At 39.1% G+C, this 24208-nt stretch overlaps 1 protein-coding gene across 3 annotated transcripts in view; it reads left to right on the top strand.

The window, feature by feature from the left end:
• Positions 1 to 9413: 9413 nt before the first annotated feature.
• Dpy19l3 (dpy-19 like C-mannosyltransferase 3) overlaps positions 9414 to 24208 on the top strand; it is an 81357-nt gene continuing 66562 nt past the window's right edge. Inside the window, exons 1-3 of one of the 3 annotated variants that reach the window (XM_071604100.1) lie at positions 9414 to 9645; positions 11399 to 11540; positions 14335 to 14468. In XM_071604100.1, the coding sequence (XP_071460201.1) occupies positions 11420 to 11540; positions 14335 to 14468 (255 nt within the window). In that variant the 5' untranslated portion in view covers positions 9414 to 9645; positions 11399 to 11419. Of the gene's footprint in view, positions 9646 to 9870; positions 10105 to 11398; positions 11541 to 14334; positions 14469 to 24208 lie in introns of those variants that run through there. The other 2 variants (XM_071604101.1, XM_071604102.1) reach the window with 2 other exon arrangements.

Here is a 24208-nt window from a genome sequence, read left to right as displayed (position 1 = left end):
ACGTGGCTACATTTTACTGAAATAGGCACATCAATCCACATCTTGCTCTTTTTGTTTACATCTACAGTCCTATTTAAATTCAGTATATCCAACCACAAAAGGTGTTAGAAAATTCTATTTCAGGCTTATGAGAACAAGTACAACAGAATGTGATTCAAATCTTAAGCTGTATTTATTTCGGCTCCTCTACAGCTAACATTCTACAGAGAGTTACACTGAAATAATTAAGCAATTGTAGGAAACTAGTGGTTGCAAGGTTATCTTCACTTTCTAGACCTTCTCTGTAGGAAGTGGGAGAACACGGTTGGTGAGGTAGTGCCCCCCTACAATGATGATCTGATGCTGGAGTCCAGCAGAGTACCACCACATGGGTGAAGCCTCCACATCTATGCCCACCTGGAGCAACTCTGTGTTGAGCCTGCAAATGCTGATAAAGCATCCAGTGCAGTCTCTTGACAGTTTTGTTTTCTTTGTAATAGCAGAGGGAGGAAGCATGAATCTTCCTAATGGGAAAGCAGTCACCATGTCCTATCTGAAGCAAGGGGAAGACAAACCAGCTATCCAGCCCTCCAAGAGCTCCAGAATATGTGTATTGTTAGCTCATCTGGTTTGGAGTATTCTTGGAGAAGTGTGAAATGGCCTGTCCCAGGTCGTGCAGGGCTGTCACACAGGAGTCAGTCTTCTAGCCATTTCACAAGGACTCTGGTGCAGAGAAGTCCTAACCCTGAAGTGGATTCACAAGCCAATCCAGGTGCCAGCTCCTTTGTGCTGGGTGCTCTCCTGCAGACCTGGGATGTAGCTCTCCTAGTTCTACTGATTTGCCACTATTTGTGATCAAGTAGGAAACTGACAAAAGTTAAAAAAAAAAAAAAAAAACAGCATTTTTAGCCATAATCCATAGATGTCACCCTTAAAAGACTAAATGGAGTAAAAGCTTAGTGGCCATATTTCCAGTCATGCTACACTTTCCAAATATATTTAAAAAAATATGGAAGTGAAACATAAAGGGCAGTATATACAAGTAAATCAAAATCCTAAAACGGTTAACATTTATTTCCTGCAAAGAGAAGTGCTAGAATTCATGTGTAGCTGCATCCATGCCTGTTATTAAATAACCTAAGGGTTTTTGAAATTCAAGGAAACACCAAATCTTGCCTGCACAGTAATTTGCATTTACATAGCACCTTTCAGCTGATTTACTCAAAAACTTAAAACATCTCTTACTGAGTTTCTAAATGTCCATGAGAGAGCTCTTCTAGTAAAACCCATCCAATAGGATTCAATTTCCAGTAGCGGTGGGGCTAATGAAGTCTAGGGCTGAAGTTCAGCTCAGAACACAAGCTGGAGACCTTGTTTTTGATCCCTAGCATGGAGAAAGAAGGAAAAAAGAAATTTCTCCTTTTCCATGAAGTAGTCGGGGGAACACTTAACTAAGGAATCTTCATTCAGCACCAAATCAGCTGAGTAGATATATTTTGGTTTTGGATCCATTACTGATACTCTTAAATGAATTATTCTGATTCTGCTTCTCAGTCCTAAATCCTACATGCTAGCATCTTTATTTTTATGCTGCTTATGCTTCAAGGTTTATGATCATCAAAGAAGCCAGACACATTTGACCTTCACCTTCCAAAAAGAAAGAAGTTCCCACTTGAGTTGTAGCAGATGCAGCCAGTTATTCCACAACATCCATTCTTCTCTTTCATCATGGTAGACTGTTTAGTTGAACACATAGCAGCCCGGCTAGACTGTATTTCCCACTCTTCTTTGTAGCTGCATGAGCCATGTGACTAAATCATGGCCAATCAGATATGAATAGTGATACATGAAACATCTGGATTATGCACTTAAAATTAAGGAGAGTTCCCTTCCCTTCACTTCTTTCACTTTTCCGCTGGCTGTCATGTGAATGTGGTGAACTAACACTGATGATGATATCAAATGTGGTCCAGAACTGAAGTGCAACAAGAAACAAAAGAAATCAATTAAGAAATGTGCAATGAACTTGAATAGACATTTCCCTAAAGAAGATATACAGGTGGCCAATATGCATATAAAAATGCTAAACATCACAATCAGGGAAATGCAAATCAAAACTACAATGAAACTGGGCATGAAGAAGCGTAGTGTGGTAGTGCATGCCTATAATCAGCAGCGCAGGAGATTTGCAAGTTTAAAGCCAGCCTTAGAAACTTAGCTAGGCCCTCAGTAACTTGGGGAGAATCTGTCTCTAAATACATCACCAAAGGGGGAAAAAAAAGGACAGGGCTGGGTTTAATTAATTAAAGGTTTAAAAAGAGGGGGCAAGGATGTGGTTTAATGGTAAAGTGGTACCCCAAGCTCAATCTATGGTCACACACACACACACACACAAAAATCCTTTAAACTATAGTGAGATACTATTCTGCACCCATTGGGATGACTATTATCAAAAAATCAGTGTTGTAAGGATATGGAAACATTGGAACCCTTGTACACTGTTTATGGGAATGTAAAATGGTACAGCCACTGTGGATAAGTGGCAGTTATTAGTATGGCAGTTACTCAAAAAGTTAAAAAGAGAAATACCACGTGATCCAGGAATTCCATTTGGGGGCATATACCCAAAAGAATTGGAAGCAAGTTCTCAAGGAGATAATTGTATGCCCAGGTTCATAAGCAATCTAGGTGTCCATCAATGGATGAATGATAAGCAAAATATGGTATATTCATACAATGGAATATTATTCAGCTCAAAAAGGAAAGAAATTTTGCAGTATGCTACAACATACCTGAACCTTAAAGAAGACATAATGCTGAGTGAAATAAGCAAGTCACAAAAACAAAATGTTTGCTTCCACTTATTGGAGGTAATTTAGAGGAGTCAAATTCATAGATACAGTAGAATGGTGGTTGCCAGGCACTGAGTGAAGGTGAAATGGGGAGTATTGTGAGTCAACCTAAAATTTCAGTCTCACAAGACATAAAGTTACAGAGCTGTATAATGGTGATAATTGCACAACATTATGAATGTTTTAATACCATTGAACTGTATACTTAAAAATGGGTAAGATGGAGCCAAGTGCAGAGGCACATGCCTGTAATCCCTGTGACTCTGGGGCGGGGTGAGGCAGGAGGATTGCAAGGTTGAGGCTAGCCTCAACAACTTAGACCCTGTCTCAAAATTTAAAAATTAAAAAAAAGCTGAAGATGTAGCTCAATGGTAAAGCACTCCCAGGTTCCATCCGCAGTGCAAAAAAAGTAAGTTTTATAACAATTAAAAAAAATTTATGTGATTATCTGGTTACAAGGATTCTGGGTCCCTAACACTGCAGCACTGGACTTTGTGCATAACAGATAGACAAATAATTGCCTTGACAAATAAGCTATTGGCTTTTGAGTTATTGTTTCAGAAATGGCATCTATATCCTAGTCAATGCCAAACCTTCAGTATTATTTCTAGACTGTCCCTCCTCCCATCTATGCATAGAGAAATCCATTAAAGAGAAAAGCATTCTGCTAGGATTCTCATCACAAAACCTAGACTATATCAATATTTCAACTGGTTGTTTTTTTCATTATCACCCTCCTAAGGAGGCTTTTCTAGACATCTTTTTCCTAATCAGGTCCCTCTCCATGAAATTTTACTACCACAGATGTAAAGTAGGTATGTTTAGGTACTGTGTGACATTAAAAAAGTAAGTTGGTTTTTTTTTTTTTTTTTTTTTTCAATTCCCAAGAAATAATGTTCTCCCCACTGGGATGAGTATCACCATTGAGAATGTATGCTCTTGTATAAATGGGCTGGTTGAGGTAGTTATAGGGAGAGAACTTCATTTCCTGATATTTTGACTGGAAATTCAAAGAAGTCATCAAAAAGATTGTGATTAGAAAACTTTAATAGGAGGCCAATTTTGTGACTTCCATCCATGAAGGTCAGTCATTAAAAATAGTGAATCCACCCAGTATAGTCTCCACACAGTTGTTGGGCTAGTTTGAGTCCTAGAATCTTTCAGGCCTGCCTGGAGAGGAGCAACCCAACTTGGGAATTCTTCTAATGCATAGGGAGCCCTTCAGACTAGCTCACCACAATCATGGATGGACTCAGGAAGGGGGAACACTTGATAGGTGTTAGTAAAATCCACCCCAGCACTAGATTAGCCATGACTTCACACGGGATAAAATGTCTGAATTTGAGAGTGTTAGAAACACGCTTTTCTGGCTCAAAGTTCTACTTTCTTAACAGAAAATCCAAAAAGTCCCAAGCTTCACAATACGCCTTGGCGTCTGTTACTAGGAAAAAAATCTGTTTCTGGGATTTTTAGACACCTGTATATACACCTGTTGTTAAGGGAGTGACATTAGAGAAGTCCAAAGAAAGAAACTGGAAGGACCAGCTGAGGCCACTGATTCTTGGACTTGAACAGCTAACATTTAGGAATCATCAGATTTGGCAAAAAGCTTATGTGATAAAGCATCATCATCTGCTTTAGTTGAATAGCTTGACTATTCATGTCCTTGTTCAAAAATATATAACAGTTATTCTAGCCATGAAAATGAAAAAAGCGTAGGTGGTAACCATGGAAATGAAAAAAAGTACAAGAAAGTAGAGGTAAGAAGAATAGCAGGTGTTAAGGAAGAAAATGAAACAAAACTGATCGTGTTTAAATACTTTGGTAACTTTAATTTTGCTTAATAGAATCCTTAAGTAAGTCTGCACCTCTGCCAGTCCATCTATGAATTTTGCTATTTTAAACCACTTCAGATTTAATTAATACAGTGTTGATCAAAAGAAGAGAAAAATACTATTCCAAAATGCTTTTCTGAAGACTCTCACAAGAAAAGGAGCTATATATGGACATGTATTAGAAAGGAGAGAAGAAAGAATCTAGCATAACATTAATTCCTGTGTGACTGGAATGATCTGTGAGCACCAAAACAGCTGATCCCTATGACTTGGCCTGGGTCCCTTGAGAACCAAGTGTCCAAACGAGGCTCAGAAGAATGCCATCAACACAACCCACCTCTGTGGTCTCTGACATGAGTTGTATACAAGGAGTGTATAAAATAAGGCAATGGGATGCAGATAGAAGATATTGGGATTTCCATTTGTAGTGACACAGTTAAATGTGTGAGGAGAGAGAGACCATAAACAAAGTCCATTGACAAGTAAAAAAAACAATTTTTTAAAAAGAGGCATAAGAGTTGCTTTCCCAAATATCAAAATGCATTCTATCAAGAAACAGTAATTAAAAACATGTGAGACTATTGTAAGACTAGTTCCTTGTTTTAATCATTGAAGCATAATAATTTATACATAGGTCATTCACATATAGGAACTTAGTATATTGTAAAAATAATTCAAATGAGTAGACTAAGGATGCTGAACTAATGAACTGTCCAATTAGAAAAAGGATTATGTCAGCTCTATCTCACTATTAAAAAGATAGAATACTTTAAAATACTAGAAGAAAGTATAAAAATTTAGTTTTAATATGAGGAATGTTTTTGTAAGCATGATGGAAAAACCTAGAACTATAAAGGAAAGATGGTAAATTAAACCATATAAAAATGGAAGATCCCTGTAGAGTAAAATACACCAAGATACACAATAATGAAAAAAATACCTGCAATGAATATGACAAAAGGTTAATATATATCCGTAATCTACAAATAATCCCTTCACATCACGACTAAATAGATGAATTGGCCAACAAACACAGAAAGACAAATCAGAAAAAGGAACAAAAAAATGCCAATAAATGCCTGTTATCATTGCCTTCAGCCCACCAATACATACATATAAATTAATGATATACCATCACCTAAGATTGGCAAAGATTAAAGATACCCATTGTTGGCAAGGGCATACAGAAATGAGCACTGTAATACACGTTATTGGCAATAAAAAAAAAGTAATAGAATTTTTAACCTTTTTGGAGTGTAGTTTGCCAATTTTTAACACAATTTAGAATATGAGCTCTAGCAATTCTATTTCTAGAAACATTTCCTAAAGAATTACATATGTATAAGAGTGTTCTTACTGCACTGCTTATAAAAGCTCAAAATCAGAAACAATGCAAATGTCCCATTAGGTGAGAAGAAATTAAATTAAAACACATCCACAGAAGTGATTATTACTCTATTGGCTAACTACTGTTGCATAACAAAATTACCCCAAAACTTAGTGGTATAAAACAACAGTACACATTTATTATCCTGTTTCTGTGGTAGATATTTGAATAACACAGGCAGTTCTGACTGGGGGAGGGGGTCTTCTGATGTCAGCAAAAGGGTGACCTGGAGCTGGCTGATAATCTTCCAAGATGGCTCACTCACTCCATGGATGGCTAGTTTGGTGGCTAACAGCCAGTTGCAGCCCACATGGCTTTCTCTACAGGCTATTGGAGTGTGCTCAAAAGACAGTGATTGGTATCCTCCCTAAGTAAGTAATCCAAGAGAGGCTAAAGCTGAAACTGGAAGGTCTTTTATAACTTAGCCTCAGAAGTCCCAAGCTATGATTCATTGAGACAGGACTACACAAGGGTATGAATATCAGGCAGCAAGGATCATTTAAGTTGACATCTAAAGTTGCCAGGTAAAATGAGTGCAAGAATCATTTATATAAAGTCATGAGCAAAACTTTGAAAAATTTATATGAAGATGAAGACAAACGAATGGAGCCTGATTGTGACAGTCCTTGCAAACTTTGTTATAAGCCAACAAGGGATATCTATTTTTGTATGACCACTCATTAGATGGAGGGTGGATTGAAAGAACAAGGACAAGGAACAGGAATGGAGGTAAGGAAATAAAAATTTTACTGAAATGATCCAGGTAAGAAATGGTAGACTTAGGTGGTGGCAACAGAAATGAAGTGGGAAAGTTCTCAGATATTTAGGAGATAGGCAACACAGGAGTCCGTGTTTGATTGGATAATACAGATTACACAACAGGGAGGAGTCAAGGCTGGTTTCTATGTTTTGTATGTGAGCAGTTAAGTGAACAAGGCACAAAGAAGAAAACCCAGGCTTTTTAAAAAGTTTAACGTTTGCACATGTTAAGTTTGAGGTGTTTGCATATACAAATGTCCAACAGGCAGTGGACATATGGGACTTGAACATCAGGAAATATATCTAGACATTTAAAAAATCGTGTTTTTTTATCAGAAGATCAGTAAATATTGGAGCCACGCCCCCCCACCAAAAAAATATTTTTAAGAGGAAAGAATGCACAAGAGACTGAAAAAGAATACCAGAAAGGTAAATGAAGGAACACCTGACAGTCTATTGTTGCAGAAAGCAGGAATGATCAAGAGTGTTCATACTTCTAAGTCAAGCAACTTAACACTGAACATCATACACCAGAAAAGAAAGACATCAACAGGAGAGCTCTCACCCTTGGTCCCAAGGCATGACACTTCTATGGGAGGGATGTGATGAACAGTATTAATGTTTTCTGGTGCAGTGCTTCTCAAAGTATGATATATAATCACCTGGAGATCATATTAAAATACAGCTTCTGATTTAATACCTCTTGGGCAGGGCCTGAGATCTTGAATTTCTAAGGTCCCAGGTGATGGCCATGCTGCCAATCCAGACCATATTTTGAGTAGCAAGGTTCTGGTGTGGTTCTCGAAGTAAAAATCATCTGGAGAACTTCAAATCAGACTAGTGGGTGGCAACTCTTACTGAGACTAATTCAATAGGTATGGAGGACCTGATAATGTGCATTTCTTACAAGTTCCCAGGTGATGGTGCTAGTGATGCAGCAGGTCCCCATACCACACTTAACAATTGCAAAACTCAACTATTGCTCAACAGAGCAGAAAAAACCTAGGACTTCCAAACACAGTGCAAACAATCAGTATACTCGTGTACTACTGCAGTCAGTCTTATCCATTCCAGAGCTTATGCCTTTTAGGGTCCCTCCCTAACTCCTTGCTCATGGGGAGGGGGGGGGTCCTACTTCTTATTAAAGTCTTAAAGCTTTATCTTGCTTAGTAAAACCATTTCATAATATTAAAATAAACGTAGCTGATAAGTAGTACTTCCTTGCTATTTCACAAGTCACATTTTCCCCCAGAGTGAGACAACTTAAAATTAAAAAAAAAAAAAAAAAAAACTTACTGGGTACAATAAGGGAAAATGCTAATTAAAGAGGAATCAATACACATATGTACTTAACAAATATTTTATGTAAGGAATCAATATTAAAAATTATAAATATGCAGTTCCTGCCCTCAAGTCCATAGGAGAGAGAACCCAACAACCATTAAGAAATACAACAAATACCATCTGAAAAAAAAGTTGGCATCATTTTTATTAAAGCAACGCAGCAAATATCTCGACCATTCACGGAGTGTGCTTGTTATTAATAGCAATGGAAACAAAAAGGAGAAAAATATCGAAGAGGCAGGGGTTACTAGAAAAGGTTTCCTGGATGCAGTAATTTCGTGTTGGAATTAGGCATTAGATGGATGAGCCGCCTTTTCACAGGTGAAGGTCCCAAATGGCAGTTCGTCATCAAAATTCAATTAACATCTATTTTGAGTATGCGCTAAGTAAAAGGTTTTACCTACGGGTTTTCGCAATGTAATTACTAAAGATATCTATCTAGATATAAGCACAGTAGGTCCCCTCAAAAAAAGACTTAAAATCCAGTTTGGTGATGGAATAACATACCAGATTCAACACTGCAGGACCATATTCTGGAAGAAAAAACTGACAAAACAGTGCCCGGGACACCAACACTACAGAAGCATCGTAGGAGATGCAAAAGCTTTTCCGCGGGTACTCTCACTGGCAGTCAGTAACTAACATCCAAGCCCAAATCAGCAGAAATCGGAGGGTTGGGGCGTCAGGACCCAGGGAGGGGCGCGGCAGTCCTTGCAACGTGGGAAGCCGGGACTTGTCCAAGTGACCTGACTGCTCAATCCGTCATACCTTCCCTTACGAACATCGCATCCAGCAGGACATGGGCACAGGAGGGTACAGGTAGGAAGAAAGTTGGTTTTTTTTTTTTTTTTGGGGGGGGGGTTGTTTTGTTTTGTTTTGTTTTAAATAGCACACTCCGCAAACCCAGCCTTGGTGGCTCCCAGGCCCAAACAGGGGCCCAAGTGGGGCTCTCAATCGTCGGACCTGGAGCGACCCTTCCTCAGAGCGACCGAGTCCCTCCTCCCCTCAACCGCACCTCTCGCTCCAGCCCCGGGTGACGGACGTCTGCATGAGCGAACTAATTTCTACCACCCGCTGACCGCGGGGCTTGTCCAGCAGCTCCGCTGGCAGGCTCTTCCCAGGGCTGCCAACAGGCTGGGCGGGACCAGCAAGCGGAAGCTCGCCTCTTCCTTCCGGCCGGCGCCGCACGAGACGGGGCGTGGCGGCGCGGGAGGGGGTGGAGCCTCCCGTTAACAGGCAGCTTCCGGGACCTATGGGTGCAGCCGTGGCGGACCGGCCTCCCCGGCGCGCCCCTTTCCCGGGGCTGCCAACGCCCCCCGGCCCCCTATTCCACCGTGTTGCACAAAGCTCCGCTGCTGCCCAGTCCTTCCTGTCCCTGCCGCGCGCTGCGGTCCGTAGTGAGGCCCCGCCTCCGCGGCCCTCGGCGCCGCCTAGCCTGGCCCGCTTCCTACCCCACTGGAGCCGCGCGTGAGGACGGCTGAGACCGCAGGTCTGTGGCTGCGTGTCGGGCCGCGAGGGAACACGCGGGCGCCAGGCTTTCGCGGAGGGCCCCAGAGGTCTCGCGGGGCGGGCGGGTGCCTGCTGCGTCCCGCCTGGTGGCGTCTCGCGGAACCCGCGGCGACGGCCCAAAGGCTCTCGGGCGGCCCCGCCCCGTCGCGAGCGCAGTCGGGGAGGCGCGGCCGTGGCACTTGGGGCGTCCGGAGGGGACCGAGCACGCGAATGTCGGGCGGAAAAGCGGGGTCAGGGGCAGAAACTCCGGAGAGAGCAACTTTGCGGAGCTATCTCTCCGCAGTTGGCCGCGCGGGCGGAGGGAGGGCGTGGGCTCGATTCTCCGCGACCACTCGCCGTCCTGGTGAGCTGGAGCAAAGCGCCTGAACTTCAGCAGCCGGCCTCTCCCTGGTTGTCTCTCAGATGGGGACGCCAGGTGATGTTGGGGTGTGGTGCGCAGGTAAGCGGAACACAGAGCCCTGCCGCGCCCAGAGGATGCGCACTGCTGTACTAGTCATTCCCACTAATAAAGAATTGCTAGCAGATCCTTTTTGCATACGTTTAAAATGGCATTCTGTTTCGTTTGCTGGAGGAACTTTTGTTTCACAGTAAGTGAAACTACCGCAGTCTAGACACATAATTAGCTCTCTTAGTATTTGTAGACTCTCTGACTTAATATATTAGAATGTGTACACTGTTGTCTTTAAAACTCCTCTCCACCTTAGAGAGGGCATGGTTCTAGGATTAGGCCATCTGAGGGAATAAGCTCATTTCTGGCTGTAGGACATTGCTGTACTCCTTTCTCACTGCTCCAGCTTCAGTCTCCCGTGCTTGAAGGCAAAGAACTTAAGTCTGTTTTCCTTCTCACGGTTTTTTGAATGAATGAATTGTATCCTATTGGTTGGATTGTTACATAGAGTAAGCTGTTTGCCTTTAGGATTTAATAAACTGTTGAAACAATCATGTCAGGCTACTGATCATATTAATAAGTAATTAGCAAAATGCTACTCATTGTTCAGAGGAGTGAAGCAAGATGTTCTGGGGGCCTGGAACCAGCTTACTCACTGCCACCACACCCCCGCCTCCCACTTGCAGCTTCCAAACTAGGCTGCTGCTCCCTGCCTTAACACCCACTGTTGCTCCCCGGGATAGCAGCTGCCCTGATTGGTACACCCCCGCTGTCATCACCACTGAGGCATAAATCTTCCAGCATGAATTGTTGTAAAGAACACAGGTGTTAAAATTCAGAGACAGAAAAAAAAAAAAAAAACTCTCAGTTTTTTAAAATCTGGCTGACAACAGTTTACTATTAAATCTCTCCCACGTGGTCAGTTCTGTGGAAGATACTGAAAATCTATTGCCTGTGGAACTGTAGAATATAACCTGAAACTCTGTGACTGTGTAACAAATTGTATGCTTAAGTGCCATATATCTGGGAAGAAAAATATCAGCCCACTTGAAGCATCCAAGAAGGCTTCCTGGAAGGTCATGGGCAGGGGTGTAGCTTACCTGTAATCCTAATTTCTGGCAGTACCTGTTGGAGAACAAGCACTTCATAGAGTTGAGTTAAATATTTCATATTGTATCTTGAGTGTAGCTTTGAAAACTGATTGAGATTTGGATGAGAAAATGGAAGGGCCTACTAAACAAGGGACAACAGCCCAGGTTGTCACTTAAGCACACATGAGCATGGGGTGTGTTGGGGAGAGGGGACTGGCATATAGATGGGCCATTTATTTCTATGTTATTTGTAGAAGTGACTGGAAGAACAATGCATGCATGTCTTTGACATCATGATGTACATCCGGCAAAGAAAAGAGGTAAAAACCACAGAAGTTTCTGAGGATTTTCCAGCACAAAAAGAAAATGTGAAGTTGGAAAATAAATTGTCTTCTGGTAGGTGATTTAAATTAAAGCAGTGTTTGGGATTGCTTTTATATGTGCATATTAAAATTTCACTCTAATAGGGTAAAAGCTAGGTGAGACTTAACTATTGAGGAACCTTGTTCTAGCACCCCTAATAGTCTGACTGCTATTAGATTATATTGGTTTTACAGTTATAATTAGATGAAAGAACTTTGATTAGAATTCTTCATGTGTTGTGTATTCATTAATTTGTGGTTATGCCAATCTGATTCTATGACTCTAGAGTAGTACTTTACCCATCATCCAGATTTTAGTTTATTCCTATTTTTCTGGTTTGTGAATGCTATTTACCATAAGCAGCCTACCTTGAATGAGTTTCTCATTTCATTAAAGTATTGAAAGATGAATGAAAATATTTTGTATTCTTTATTCACAGTTGAATTCCTGAAATTGATCATTTTTGGAGAGGGGGACAGGAAGAGTGATTAGAACTTGATAAAGTGTTCACATAATACAGAAGACTCACTAAGCAACACATCAGATAGCATTAATTGCCAACTTTTTACCTTCTGAGTTGCCTTTCTAACTAAGAATGATCAGAATTTTAAAAGCAAACATGAAAAATTCCAAGCCTATTGGCCATTTTGAATATCTGACAATTTATATTCTTTGCAGCCATGTCAATTCTTACCGGAGTTAGTATGCATTTGAGAAAGCAGTTTGGTAAAATAAATGTGTATTGGGAGGTCTTGTCACTCAGCTCAGCTGTTTATATCTAATGCATTTTAGACAATACAGAATAGTTGACCTTATGCAATGCAAATTCGAATTTGTTTATTTGTTTTACTTTTAAACACAACTTTGAGGATTTTTTTTTTTACTAAAGCAATATTTATTCACATCAGGAAAAAAAAAAAAAAAAAACTGAAAACTAAAGAAAAATGGAAAAGGAAAAAACACTCCCCCAAACTCACCCATCCCAAGTCTACCATGGATGACCTGTTTAGCTTGTTCTTGGAATATGTATACCAATAAGCATTCATATTTACTTTTACAAAATTGAGACCCACATGCTGTTTTGAAAGTTGCTATTTTTCCTTATTATGTTATGAACACGTAAGTCAGACAATAAATTTTTAAAATTTATTTATTTATTTGTGGTACTAGGGATCAAACCAAGAAGTGCTTTACCACTGAGCTACATCCCCAGCAATTTTTGTTTTTTGGGGGGTTTTTTGTTTGTTTTTTTGTTTTGTTTTTTTGAGACAGGGTCTCACTAAGTTACTGAGGCTGGCCTCAAACTTGCAATCCTCATGTCTCAGCCGCTCGAATCACTAGAATTATAGGCATAATTTTAAAACATCATAGTGTATAATATTCCATTATGTAGCTATACTTGTTGGTGAATATTATGATGGCTTTTTTAACTTTCTACTAATAAAAATAGAATTATGATAAATATCCTTTCTACTAATACAAATAGAATTATTATAAATATTTATTTAAAACTTTAATTATTTCCTTGGGGTAAATGCCTAGTCTTGGAATTCCTGGTCAAATGGTTTGCTCAATTAGTAACTTTAATTCTTCTTGCCATATTGCATTTCAGAAAGGTACTAGTTCTTCTACCAGCAGTGTTTGAAAATGTCAACTTTTTTAAAAATACCCTTTCCAAACAAGAGTATTAACATTTGTAAGCTACCACATTGCCAAGTTTTGTATTGTTTGCTTTTGTTTTTGGTACCAGGGATTAAACCCAGGAGCAAGAGGCTGGCTGAGGGCCCTGATTCAACCACTGAGCCACATTCCCAACACTTTTTAGTTTGTTTATTTGTTTGTTTTTTAATTTTTTATCTTGAGACAGGGTCTCACTAAATTGCTTTAGATTTGCAATCCTCCTGCCTCAGCCTCCTGAGCCACTGGGATTAGACACATGCACCACCCTGTATGGCTTAGCGGAGAGTTTTAAAAAGTATAGCTCATTGTTTTTATTTGCATTTCTTTAACACTAATAAATTTGAATGAATTTGAACATCTTTTCTTCAGTCTGTTACATTTATTGGCCATTTTTTTCTTTTGTGCATCTGTTTCCCACTAAAATATTAATCATTTTTTATTATCCCGAAAGCATCCAGTATTAAGGACATTTAAACTCTCTTAAATGTGCTATATTTTTTCTGTTTTATATATCTCCTTTAAGTTAGGAGGTTATTTTTCCTTTTTTTTTTTTTTTTAATTGTAAGTAATGAAGTTTTTTGCAAGGTTTTAATGTAGAAACTACAAATTATAAGTAGATCATCTAGAAGATTATTCACATCCTATACTTATAACCTATTTATTCCTCCATTTAGCAGACTTTATATGTGAACTCTAGCTATTCACCTATGCCAGGCACAGGTCTTAGGCATTATAAATGAATAAAACAGTGTGCGTGGGTATGATAAACTCATATTCTAGTTGGAAAAATGAACTATTAGATATAGTGGGGTTAAAAAATTAGAATGAAAATAAGCCAGGCACAGTGGTGCATGCCTATGGTCCCAGCTACTTGCAAGGCTGAGGCAAAAGGATCAATTCAGGCCAGGAATTTGAGACCAGCCTGGTCAACATAGTAAGACCCCGTATTTAAAAAAAAAAAGAGCAAGAGAATGAAAATAAGACTGTGTCTGTGGCATCACAGAAAGGTGCCCTTAACTAGTTTCTGGGGATAGGGAAGCCTTCACCAGTGACAGGCAGCTGGAATTTAGCTTACTTTATAGTATAAAATACAACTTTGAAATGCTAAATTCCTTATACTCATTTACCTGTTTGATTTTTCTAAAAGGTTGTGCCAGCCGAAGATTTTGGAAGATTCTGTCATTTACAATTGGAGGGACCATTGCCCTTTGCATTGGACTTCTTACGTCTGTCTACCTTGCCACCTTACATGAGAATGATTTATGGTTCTCTAATATTAAGGTATGGGGTTTCTGTGTTATATGATTTACCCATCAGAGTCTCCAGTAGTTAGCCATGTGGATGAATGACCTAAGTCAAGATAGTTTTGACATAAAGGATCTAATCTCTTGGGAGGTTTGACTGTAGATAAAAAAGGCTTGTGTTTGTTATTTTAAAATAACATATCAGAATTTTTATAATCAAATGAGTTCCCTTTTTTTTTTTCATTAACTTACTCTAGTTATGCTTCAGTTACTCCAAGTTACTAGTAATTTCAGACTATGAATTGTGAAGGTGTAGTAAATCATAAGTAACACTGTTCTTAAATACAAGAAAATACTATCATATATGATAGGGTTAAAAATTGTTTTGTGAACTTTTTTTTTTTTTAAACTCAGGGGCACTTGACCACTGAACCACATCCCTAGCCCTATTTTGTATTTTATTAGAGACGGGGTCTCACTGAGTTGCTTAGCACCTCACTGAATTGCTGTGGCTGGCTTTGAACTCACAATCCTCCTGCTTCCGACTCCCAACCCGCCGGGATTACAGCCCAGCTGTTTTGTGAACTTTTGATTTTGATTTTATGTATGTAAATTCAAACTGGGTCACAGTAAAAAATGAATGTTTTCCCCCTGTTGTTTGCAAAGGAAAAAAAAAAAAAAGAAAGTGTACCTTTTCTTCCTTCCTCCCTCCTTCCCTCCCTCCCATTGAATTCAGGGGCACTCTACCACTGACCTACATCCCCAGCCCTTTATTTTGTTGTTTTATCTTGAGATAGTGTCCTGATAAGTTGTGTAGGACCTAAGTTGCTAAGAGGTTGGGCTTGAACTTGGGATCCTCCTGCCTCAGCCTACTGAGTTGCTGGGATTAGAGGCATGTACCACCATCGTGGCTGAGAGCTACTGTTCTAAACCATGGAGTTTTAATCTGGCCTCATAATTATTTATTGGTACTTATGCTTCAAGCTTATTTTATAGAATTTTAAGAAATGTTCTACTTACTTAAGAAATATACCTAAGAGCATATTAATAGCTCACACTTGCCATGCTATAACTCATTATGAGAGAGTGAAGAGGAATTACAGATGTCAATAATGAAGAATCTGCAGAGTAATTATTTATTTAAAACTTTCGTTTCATGCACCCCACTTAACATAGTACCTATATCTATGGCCACTAAGAGATAGAAGAGAAATAGTTATTAACTCAGACTTATTTATGTGGTATGGTGCTTCTGTTCTTTTTCCTGTTTTGTTTTATTGTTTTTGTAGCTGAATTTTACCAGAACTGCATCCAGACCACAAACAGTAAACTCTTACCTAAACCCTCCCCCAAAATGATGGTTCTGGAATACACCATCTTTTTAAGGATTGATTCTAAACTCAGGAACTCGGGGATTGGTTTCATTTCCTTCTCAGCTAACCATTCCCACATCAGTCTTTTGCTTCTGAACCTTTTAGTGAAAATTGCCTGTATGGTAGCATTGCTCGGATTTAAATGCCAAAAACACTAAATATTTATATAGCTCTGTTAAATGAGGTCTGAAATATTTATGTCAAGGTAAATATAGAATGCACTCACTGGATTTTCATAGGGGAAGCATTGTTATGTATTGGATAGCCATTTCACAGACATGCCTACCCATTTCTTTAGATGTTATTAGGTTTAAGAACCATTTCAAAATATTTTGTTGAAAGATTTAAAAGACATAAAGTTATGGATTCACACAACATGTTGCAAGATTGGAAGTAGTGCATTGTTGCTTTTAAGAATAACACTTTTGAAGAAAACAATGCAATCTTTTTAAAAGTCAGCCTTTCTCCATAGTTATGTTTTAATGTAACATGTAATCAATGTAGCTATAGATTTTGACTGGTAAACTAAATGCTTATGTATTTGAAGTTAACTTTAAAAAGCCAATGAGCCATCCTCAAATGTCATGGGCTCAGCAACCAATAGAATAACGTTCGGTTATGGAGTCTGGAGTTAAAGCATCTTGTGTTGTGTGCTTTTAAAGTGTCTCAGAATTTTACATTTAAGGCATAAAGAGTAACATTTTATATTAAAAGTTACATTTCCCATTTGTTAGTGTACCTTGCTACATTCAATAAGGAATGTTCAGCATTACCTCAGAGTCAGTTCTATGCATAACTATTCACCAAATACTGCTGCTGTGGTTTCTTAAAGGAAACCTTGTATGCTGTGCTCTGATGCATTGTCATCCTGCTGCTCCACAAATAAGCATATGAGGAATAGCCTGTGTATGTTAATAGTACCTTTATACATACAGCAAGGTGTAACCTTAAAGGTGGGGAATGTGCATAAACAATCAGTGATTTTCTTTAAAAATTGGTCAGTACTATTTCTGTTTCTGTGGTTTGTATGATTTAACTTTCATTTTAAACTGCACAGAATAAATTAAAATGAAAACAAAACAAAACAAATCTGGCCACATAAATGGACCTTAGCATGTTTATACCTTTCTGATATTATATGCAATTTGGGGGAGGAGGCAGGGGAGCCATAATTTTCATGAGGGTCTATGACTCCATAGACATTATTTCTTTTAAACACTATTTTACTCTGTCTCAACATTTCTAGAACTTCTCTTGGTATTGTTTTCAGAACGAGCATATAACTTTACACAAGGAAGATTACACATTGTCAGTGTTCTTGACCCAAACGTGCCTTGTTTTTGATCCAGTATATCATGATCTGTAATCTTGTGTACTAGCCATGTTCTACTCACTAGTTGCTTGCAGGGGTAAATAGTCACTTTCAAAGTGAAGATTGGTCGTCCATGAGGATGTTCAAAAGCATAGATGCAGATCTAATGGCATTTTCAAAAGTGTTTCCTAAAACTCTTTGAGCTTTGGTCTTATTATGGGAATAAGTTCCCACAGAAGACTGCTTTGAATGACACATAATACCAGTAACTTCTAGCACATTTGTTTTAAAAACTGATGGATTACTTTATGGGTAGAACATACATCTTTGTACATATTTTTATGTAAATTATCATAATAACAGAGAATAGTAATTCTTATCCTTCAGTAACACTTGGTTGGATTTTCTTGCCAAGAAAAATTTTACTCATTCATGTCTTTACAGTACAGCACTTATAAACAGATTCCCTACAATTAAGGAATGCAGTGCTTATTTATTATCATAGGTATTTTTGAACAAAGGCTGAAATATCCCTCTGTGAGTATATAGCCACAATAAAATGTTAGCAGCAGTATAGAAAAGAAGCATGTTGAAAGAGATCATATAACTTAATTATGAACTATAAGTTTAGCTCTTTAACTTGAAGCTTATTAGTGGTCTTGCTAGTCTCCTTAAATAAGCATATTGCATTATCAAGAAACCTGAGCCTCCTTGATTTTTCTCTTTACTTTCACTGGGTTAAGGAAATCATTTTACTTTTACACAGTATTTGTTGAGTGCCTATTCTGAGAACATTGAATTGAACTCTATAGGGAGCATGGAAGGAATAACAAAGACATCTAAATTTGCCAGCAAATTTTCTAGTATAATAAATGAATTCAGTACATATATATTAGGCACCTTACAGTGTGCCCACAGGCTCTTCCCTTATGGTAACAGTACCACTGACTAACAGTACCACTGAATAAGACAAGGCTTTGCCCCCAAGAGGCTTGTGCTCTTGAGCATACAGGCAAGTATCCAGACAGTTACAGGACATCCCATATCAACAGTATGATGGATGGGACAGAGAACACTGGGAGCACAGAGGATGGGACAGTCTGATTGGACTATGGGAGGACAGGGAAGGTTTTCTAGAGGAAATGGTGGTTAAGGGGACCTGAAGCATGAGTTAACAAGGCACACTAAGGAGGAGAGGTGATTGTCATAGAAGAGAGCCATTTACAGGAAATCCAGGGGCTAGAGAGCCTGGATGTTGGATGTTGGCCATAGTGCAGCAAGCCTGAATAGATGAGGATAGACCAGGAGTGGTAACAAGCCAGATCACAAAGGGCCTGTGCTTTGTGTCCCAGAGAAAGAGCTCTGTGAATAAAGTAGTGAGCCCCATTTTAGTGATGTCATCATTTTGGTATTTTGAAAGGATGGCTCAGGCTACAGTGTGGAGAGTAGATTTGAAGAGGGCAAAACAAAAGTCAGAGGAAGCTGCTGAGATATTCATGTTCTGCAGATTCAGTAAGATCTGAATATCCAATTAAGGTATTCAGTAAATGATCATCTTCTGTGTGCCAGATATTCTTCTAGGCCCTGGAAATACAGTATTGAATATGATGTGGAACTTAATTCTGACAAGGAAGAAAAATATCAAAATAAAAATAAGCTGTGGTGGAAATCAAACAGGATGAGATGGTTGCTAGACAGCTGCTTGGAACTGGAGAGTGAAACAGACCACTTCGAGGACGAGGCACGTCCTAAATGATGAGGAGCAGCTAGGCAGAGACCTGTGAGAACAGTCAGAGCAGAAGAAACAGCAAGCAGCAAGCCTCAATGTAGGAATAAATTCAACAAGTCTAGAATCAGAGAGAAGGTACCTGTGGCCAGAATTCTATGAGCAATGAGAAGAGTGGTACAGGAAAGGCAAAGAACCATCATGTTAGGTGTCATAGCCTGAAGGGAACTGGAGAGAAGTGACTAGAACTGAGACTTCTCAGTTAGAAGGATGTGTGATTCGGTGCTTATGTGGGAGGGGATTCAGAGGGAGGAATGGCCCGTGGCAGCCTGCTTTGTACCTTGAGCTGCTGGGTAGATGGATGCACATGCCATTCGCTGTGACAGTGAACACTGTGAGGAGCTGTTCTGGAGAGTGCAGTGACTTATGACTCCAGCCACTCAGAGTCCACAAAACTGCCCCCACTTCAGACAGTTTGGAGGTCCAGGTGACCCTCGGTTCTGAACAGCTATCAATCTGTAATTCACTAGAACAACTCTGGAGAACTTGGGAAAGCATTACACTTAAAATTACAGTTTTGGGCTTGGGGATATAGCTCAGTTGTTAGAGTGTTTGCCTTGGATTCACAAGGCTCTGGGTTCTATTCCCAGTACCAAAAAAAAAAAAAAAAAATTACAGTTTCATTGTGGCAAAAGGATGCCAACTAGAACCAGCCAAAGGAAGAGACACAAATCAAAGCTTCCATTGTCCTTTTCCTGTGGAGTCAGACTGCATTACCCCCTTGGCACTTCACCATGTGACAATATGTAGAGTATTGCAAACTAGGAAAGCCCTCCAGGGTGTCAAAGTGTCCAGCTTTCAGTGGGGTTTCATTGTGTAAGCGGAATTGATTGAATCATTGACCACAAGGTTGATCTCAGTCTCCATTCCCCTCCTCCACAGGTTGGGCTGACACCATATAGCTCAGAGTCCTCTTGATCCTCTATCCACTGGCAAGGCCAGCCTCCACCCTGGCTTACCTATTAGCACAGCTGTCAGATGTGGTCTGCAGAACACATCTCAAATAACAGAGAGACACTCCTGTCACTCAAATTCCAAGTATTTAGAGGCTCTTTCCTAGGAACTAAGGACAAAGAACAGTTGACTGCTTTATTCCTAGGGTGTAGAGGTTACCTCCCAAGACCTGGGGACAAAGACCAGCCAAATTCTTTATTATACAAAGGGCCAAGGCAGAAATTGATGAGTTCAGGTTTGCTTGTACTGGAAGGCACTTTCAAAGCAGTCCAAGTAAAGACAGGGAGTAGGGGAAGCTGGGTTTATGGCTGTGAAGGCAGGAGCCCATCTGTTTGGGAATGGACATTTTCATATTACCAGCTTGTAGATGTGTGGGCGAGATTGTTTCAGAAATGTGTAGCATGAGAAAAGAAAGAGAACCAAGTCCAGCTTCTGTCTGTGCCTCAGATGCCATCTGGGAAGCCATGAAACTGGCATATCCTCTAACAGGTTTCTCCCCACCCACCACCCTGTCCTCTAAAAGCTACAATTGAGCTCAGAGTCTTAGTGAGTCTTTTCCCTTTATTCAAGCTGCACCTCATAGCACAGACCCCCACTCCCCATCACAAGAGGAGTCCTCTGATGTGGTAACCATTTCTCAAGCTTCATACCTCTGCATGAACATTCAGATTATTTTTCTGCTTAGATGATCTATTCTTTATTGTCTAATCAAACTCTCTGGAATAAAGGGACTGTTTTATTTCTGCACTGTCTCCTGTAGTAGGCATAAGCCACATATGGCTACTGAGCATTCACAATATAACTAATGCAACATGGGAACTTTTTATTTAACTTTTATTTCAACTTCAATTTTAAAATGTAACTTCATTTTAACTTTAATTTTCTGTCTATAAAAATAAAAATTATTACCATTACTGATCCAGGGACCTTACTTAGTTAAAGGAAAAGCTCATTTTCAGAGCATATAGATCTTCATAAATTAACTAAAAATTTACACCATGTTCATATTGTGGAATTAGGGAATCTTTGAGAAAGGTGAATCTGTTTTCCTTTCATATTTGTGGTTTGTAACTTATTCTTATCAAAATTACTAGGCTTGTTTTTAATAAAAATCCTTTGGTTTTATTTTGAATACCTTGAATCAGATGTACTTATTCAGAAAGTAAAAAATTCCTTGTAAAATAAACAAGTCATACATTGAGTTTTCAAAATTCAAAATGATGTTTTAAACGTTTGTTGCAATGTTAGTGTTTGAAAAAACAGGAACCCTGAAGCAGCATCTTGAAGGAAAATATACTGGTTTAAATGGTTATAGAAAATTTGTATGTTGTATTTTTTCTCAGCTTATTTTTTAAATTAAAAAATTATTTTCCTACTGTCTTAACCAATGTGTTATATTCCCCTTGCTGGGAAATTGAAGGTATTAGAATTTTCAAAAAAAAAAAAAAATACTCTTTGTTGAATGTCTGTTATGTGCTTGGCACTGTTTAGGTACATTTGTACATATTTTTACTTAATCTGGCTATCTCCAGAGCCCAAACACTTCAGTTCTAAATTGTCCTTTAAATGCATCCTGTTTTTTCACTGCCCTTTAGTATAAACAAAACAAACTAAAAGGGCAAAGCGCATGTTCTTGCTTGCTGTTGCTGCCCTTAATGCCTGGCACATTATCAGTGCTAAGTAAATAACGGTCTGTTTGGAGTAGAGTTGACCTCTGGGGTTGTGAGCAGGAGGGAAGGCAGAGAGGGGGAATCTGCTGGCTGCTGTGAAAGATCCGGCTTGGAGCTGGAGCAGAGGTGCAGCTTGTGGAGCTCGCCTCCAGGGAGAGGACGTCCTTGGTGCTGACAAGCGGGGAAGGAAGCCAGGCACGCATTCTAATGATTCCTGTTTAGTAGATGCTATAGTGAAAAATCGATCGGGTCTTCCTTCTTTTTATTTAACAAACATGTATTGTATTTTGTTGTTGTGGTTCTTGTACAAACTATGCTGTGGCAGTGACACAGATTTTAAAACAGAAAACATTGCTTAATCCTCACTACTCTTGTCAAGAATGTTTTTAGGTCTGGAGATAGAGCACAACTGGGGAGCACTGGGCTAAGCAAGACTAGGCCCTGGGTTTGATTCTTAGCCCTGTTAAAAAAAAAAAAAATACCTTCCATTCTTCATCCTATTTTTTTTTTTTTGTGTGTGTGTGTGTGTGTGTGTATTTTTACTTATAACCCTAATATAGTTTTTATAATTTTAATTTTTCTAATGTTATATGTTTTCCATATATAGTTTCATATCTTCATAAAGCTTTCATAGTAATTTTGTAAATAATTATATAATTTCATATCTTTGAAATTTTTATACTCTTGTTATTTCACTATTTCTGTGCTTCCCAATTTGGGGGAGCTAGAGTGTTTCTAATTGTGGTGTTAAACTCCTAAAATTGCCTATTTAATGTCTCACTTTAAAGTGGCAATGTAAATATCCTCCTTTCTTGGAATTACCTCAGAGCAATTAAAGAGAATGAAGATAAGATTCCATCTTTCTCTCTCTCTCTCTTTTTTTAATGTTAGAGATCAAACCTAGGGCCTTGCACATGCTAAGTACACGCTCCTCTACCATTGACCTGTACTCCTAGCCCAGAGCCCATCTTTAATGAAACTAAGAAAGGCCTGTAATATGGATTGCAGCCAAATCCAGTAAAATTCAAAGAAGTGTAAAAGATCCTGAAAGAGGACTCTCCAGGCTGTAGATTTCAGAGAAGCTGGCAAAACACAGACCTGTAGTGTCCTGAAGGGTAAAAACCAACAGTCTCCTAATTAGGGCATGGAAATGGGTGTGAGGAGTAATGACAGAAGCTTCTCCTTGTGGGCAGGAGGAGCACGCCAGGCAGACTGAAAAGTCGTCACGGATACAAGCCATATTTGCAGGAAGTGAAACTTAAAAGGCTAGAAATAAAGTTATAGACATGACTTAGAATCTGAACAACCCTGAAGCTATCAATCTCTAAATTAAGAAAAATACTTAAATTAAGAAAAATACTTAAAAACTGTCTTGTAAACTACCCTATATCCTAAGGTAAATCTTACTGGCCTGAGTTTATATCTCTCACTCTCCCCTATGTGAGCTTGCTGCATTCAAGTAGTTGGGGTAGTAAGAACTTGCCATGCTCAGAAAAGACAAATAATTGGGAAGGATTAGCACAGGTCTATAGAGTGATACTGTCAGAAAAGAGGGAAGGGCGAAAGAAAACAAGAACCAGTGGTTGATGAAGAACAGTCACCAGAGAAATCTTACAGCAGAGACATGAAAATTATGACCAAACGTCACAGAGGAGAATAAAGTGTTGGCCACTGTGGAAGATGAATTCTAAGAAGAGACTCAGGAAGGTGTATACTTTCTAGATGGAGTTATATAAAGATAACAAAATGAAATGAAACTGGATCTGGCAGAACTTAAACAAGAAAGGGCATTTGAAAGTCTAAGCTGGAATTGGTGGCATGTGCCTATAATCCCAGTGACTCAAGAGGCTGAGGTAGGAGGATCCTAAGTTCAAAGCCAGCCTCAGCCATTTAGTGAGACTCCAAGCAACTTAACAAGACCCTGTCTCAAAATAAAAAGGGCTAGGGATGTGGTTCAGTGGTTAAGCACCCCTGGGTTCAATCCCCAGTACAAACAAAAAAAAAACTAAACACATATCATGATCATATTGGGTGCAGCTCACCAGAGACCAAATCTGCAGAAAACCCAAAAAGTTTGTTCAGAACTGATGACACTAAATAAAACTAAGCAAAAATTTAAAAATTAAAAGTATTAGAGACAAAGTGACAGCAAAGAAAGACAACGAACAGCAAACATGCATAATTTGTGTCCTAAAAGCAGAGAAACAGTGAAACAAACACACACACACTCATATACGTACAAAGGAATGAAGAACAGTCACCAAGGAAACTTCTCCAAAATAAAACAAAATTTGAATCTACAAAATAAAAGAGCAAAGTGGGTCCCAGAAAAATATTGGCTTAAAAAATCATCAGCATAATTTAGCTCAATGAATTTGGGCATTACAGACATAAAGATCAAGTTACCCATAAGGGGAGACAGCAGTCAAACTGGCTTCCAAATTTTTCATGGTAACATTTAATGCTCAAAGGTCACTGAGTGCTGCCTACAAAATACTTTAAGTGGTTTCCACATTTTAATCTAGTCATTCCAACATGTGTAAAGGCAGTGTACAAATTCCTTACAACCTTAAAAATATATTATACACATATATGTATACATATTTAAGAACACTTGAAAAATTGCAAGAAGAAAATCCAGCTGAGAGAGACTGTAAAACAAGGGCAGAAAAGCTGTCAGTA

This window comes from Marmota flaviventris, chromosome 18 (genome assembly GCF_047511675.1).
Source record: "Marmota flaviventris isolate mMarFla1 chromosome 18, mMarFla1.hap1, whole genome shotgun sequence".
In the NCBI taxonomy this organism is placed as follows: Eukaryota; Metazoa; Chordata; class Mammalia; order Rodentia; family Sciuridae; genus Marmota; species Marmota flaviventris.
The sequence above is the reverse complement of the archived record's forward strand: the minus strand, read 5'-3'. Positions and strand labels throughout refer to the sequence as shown.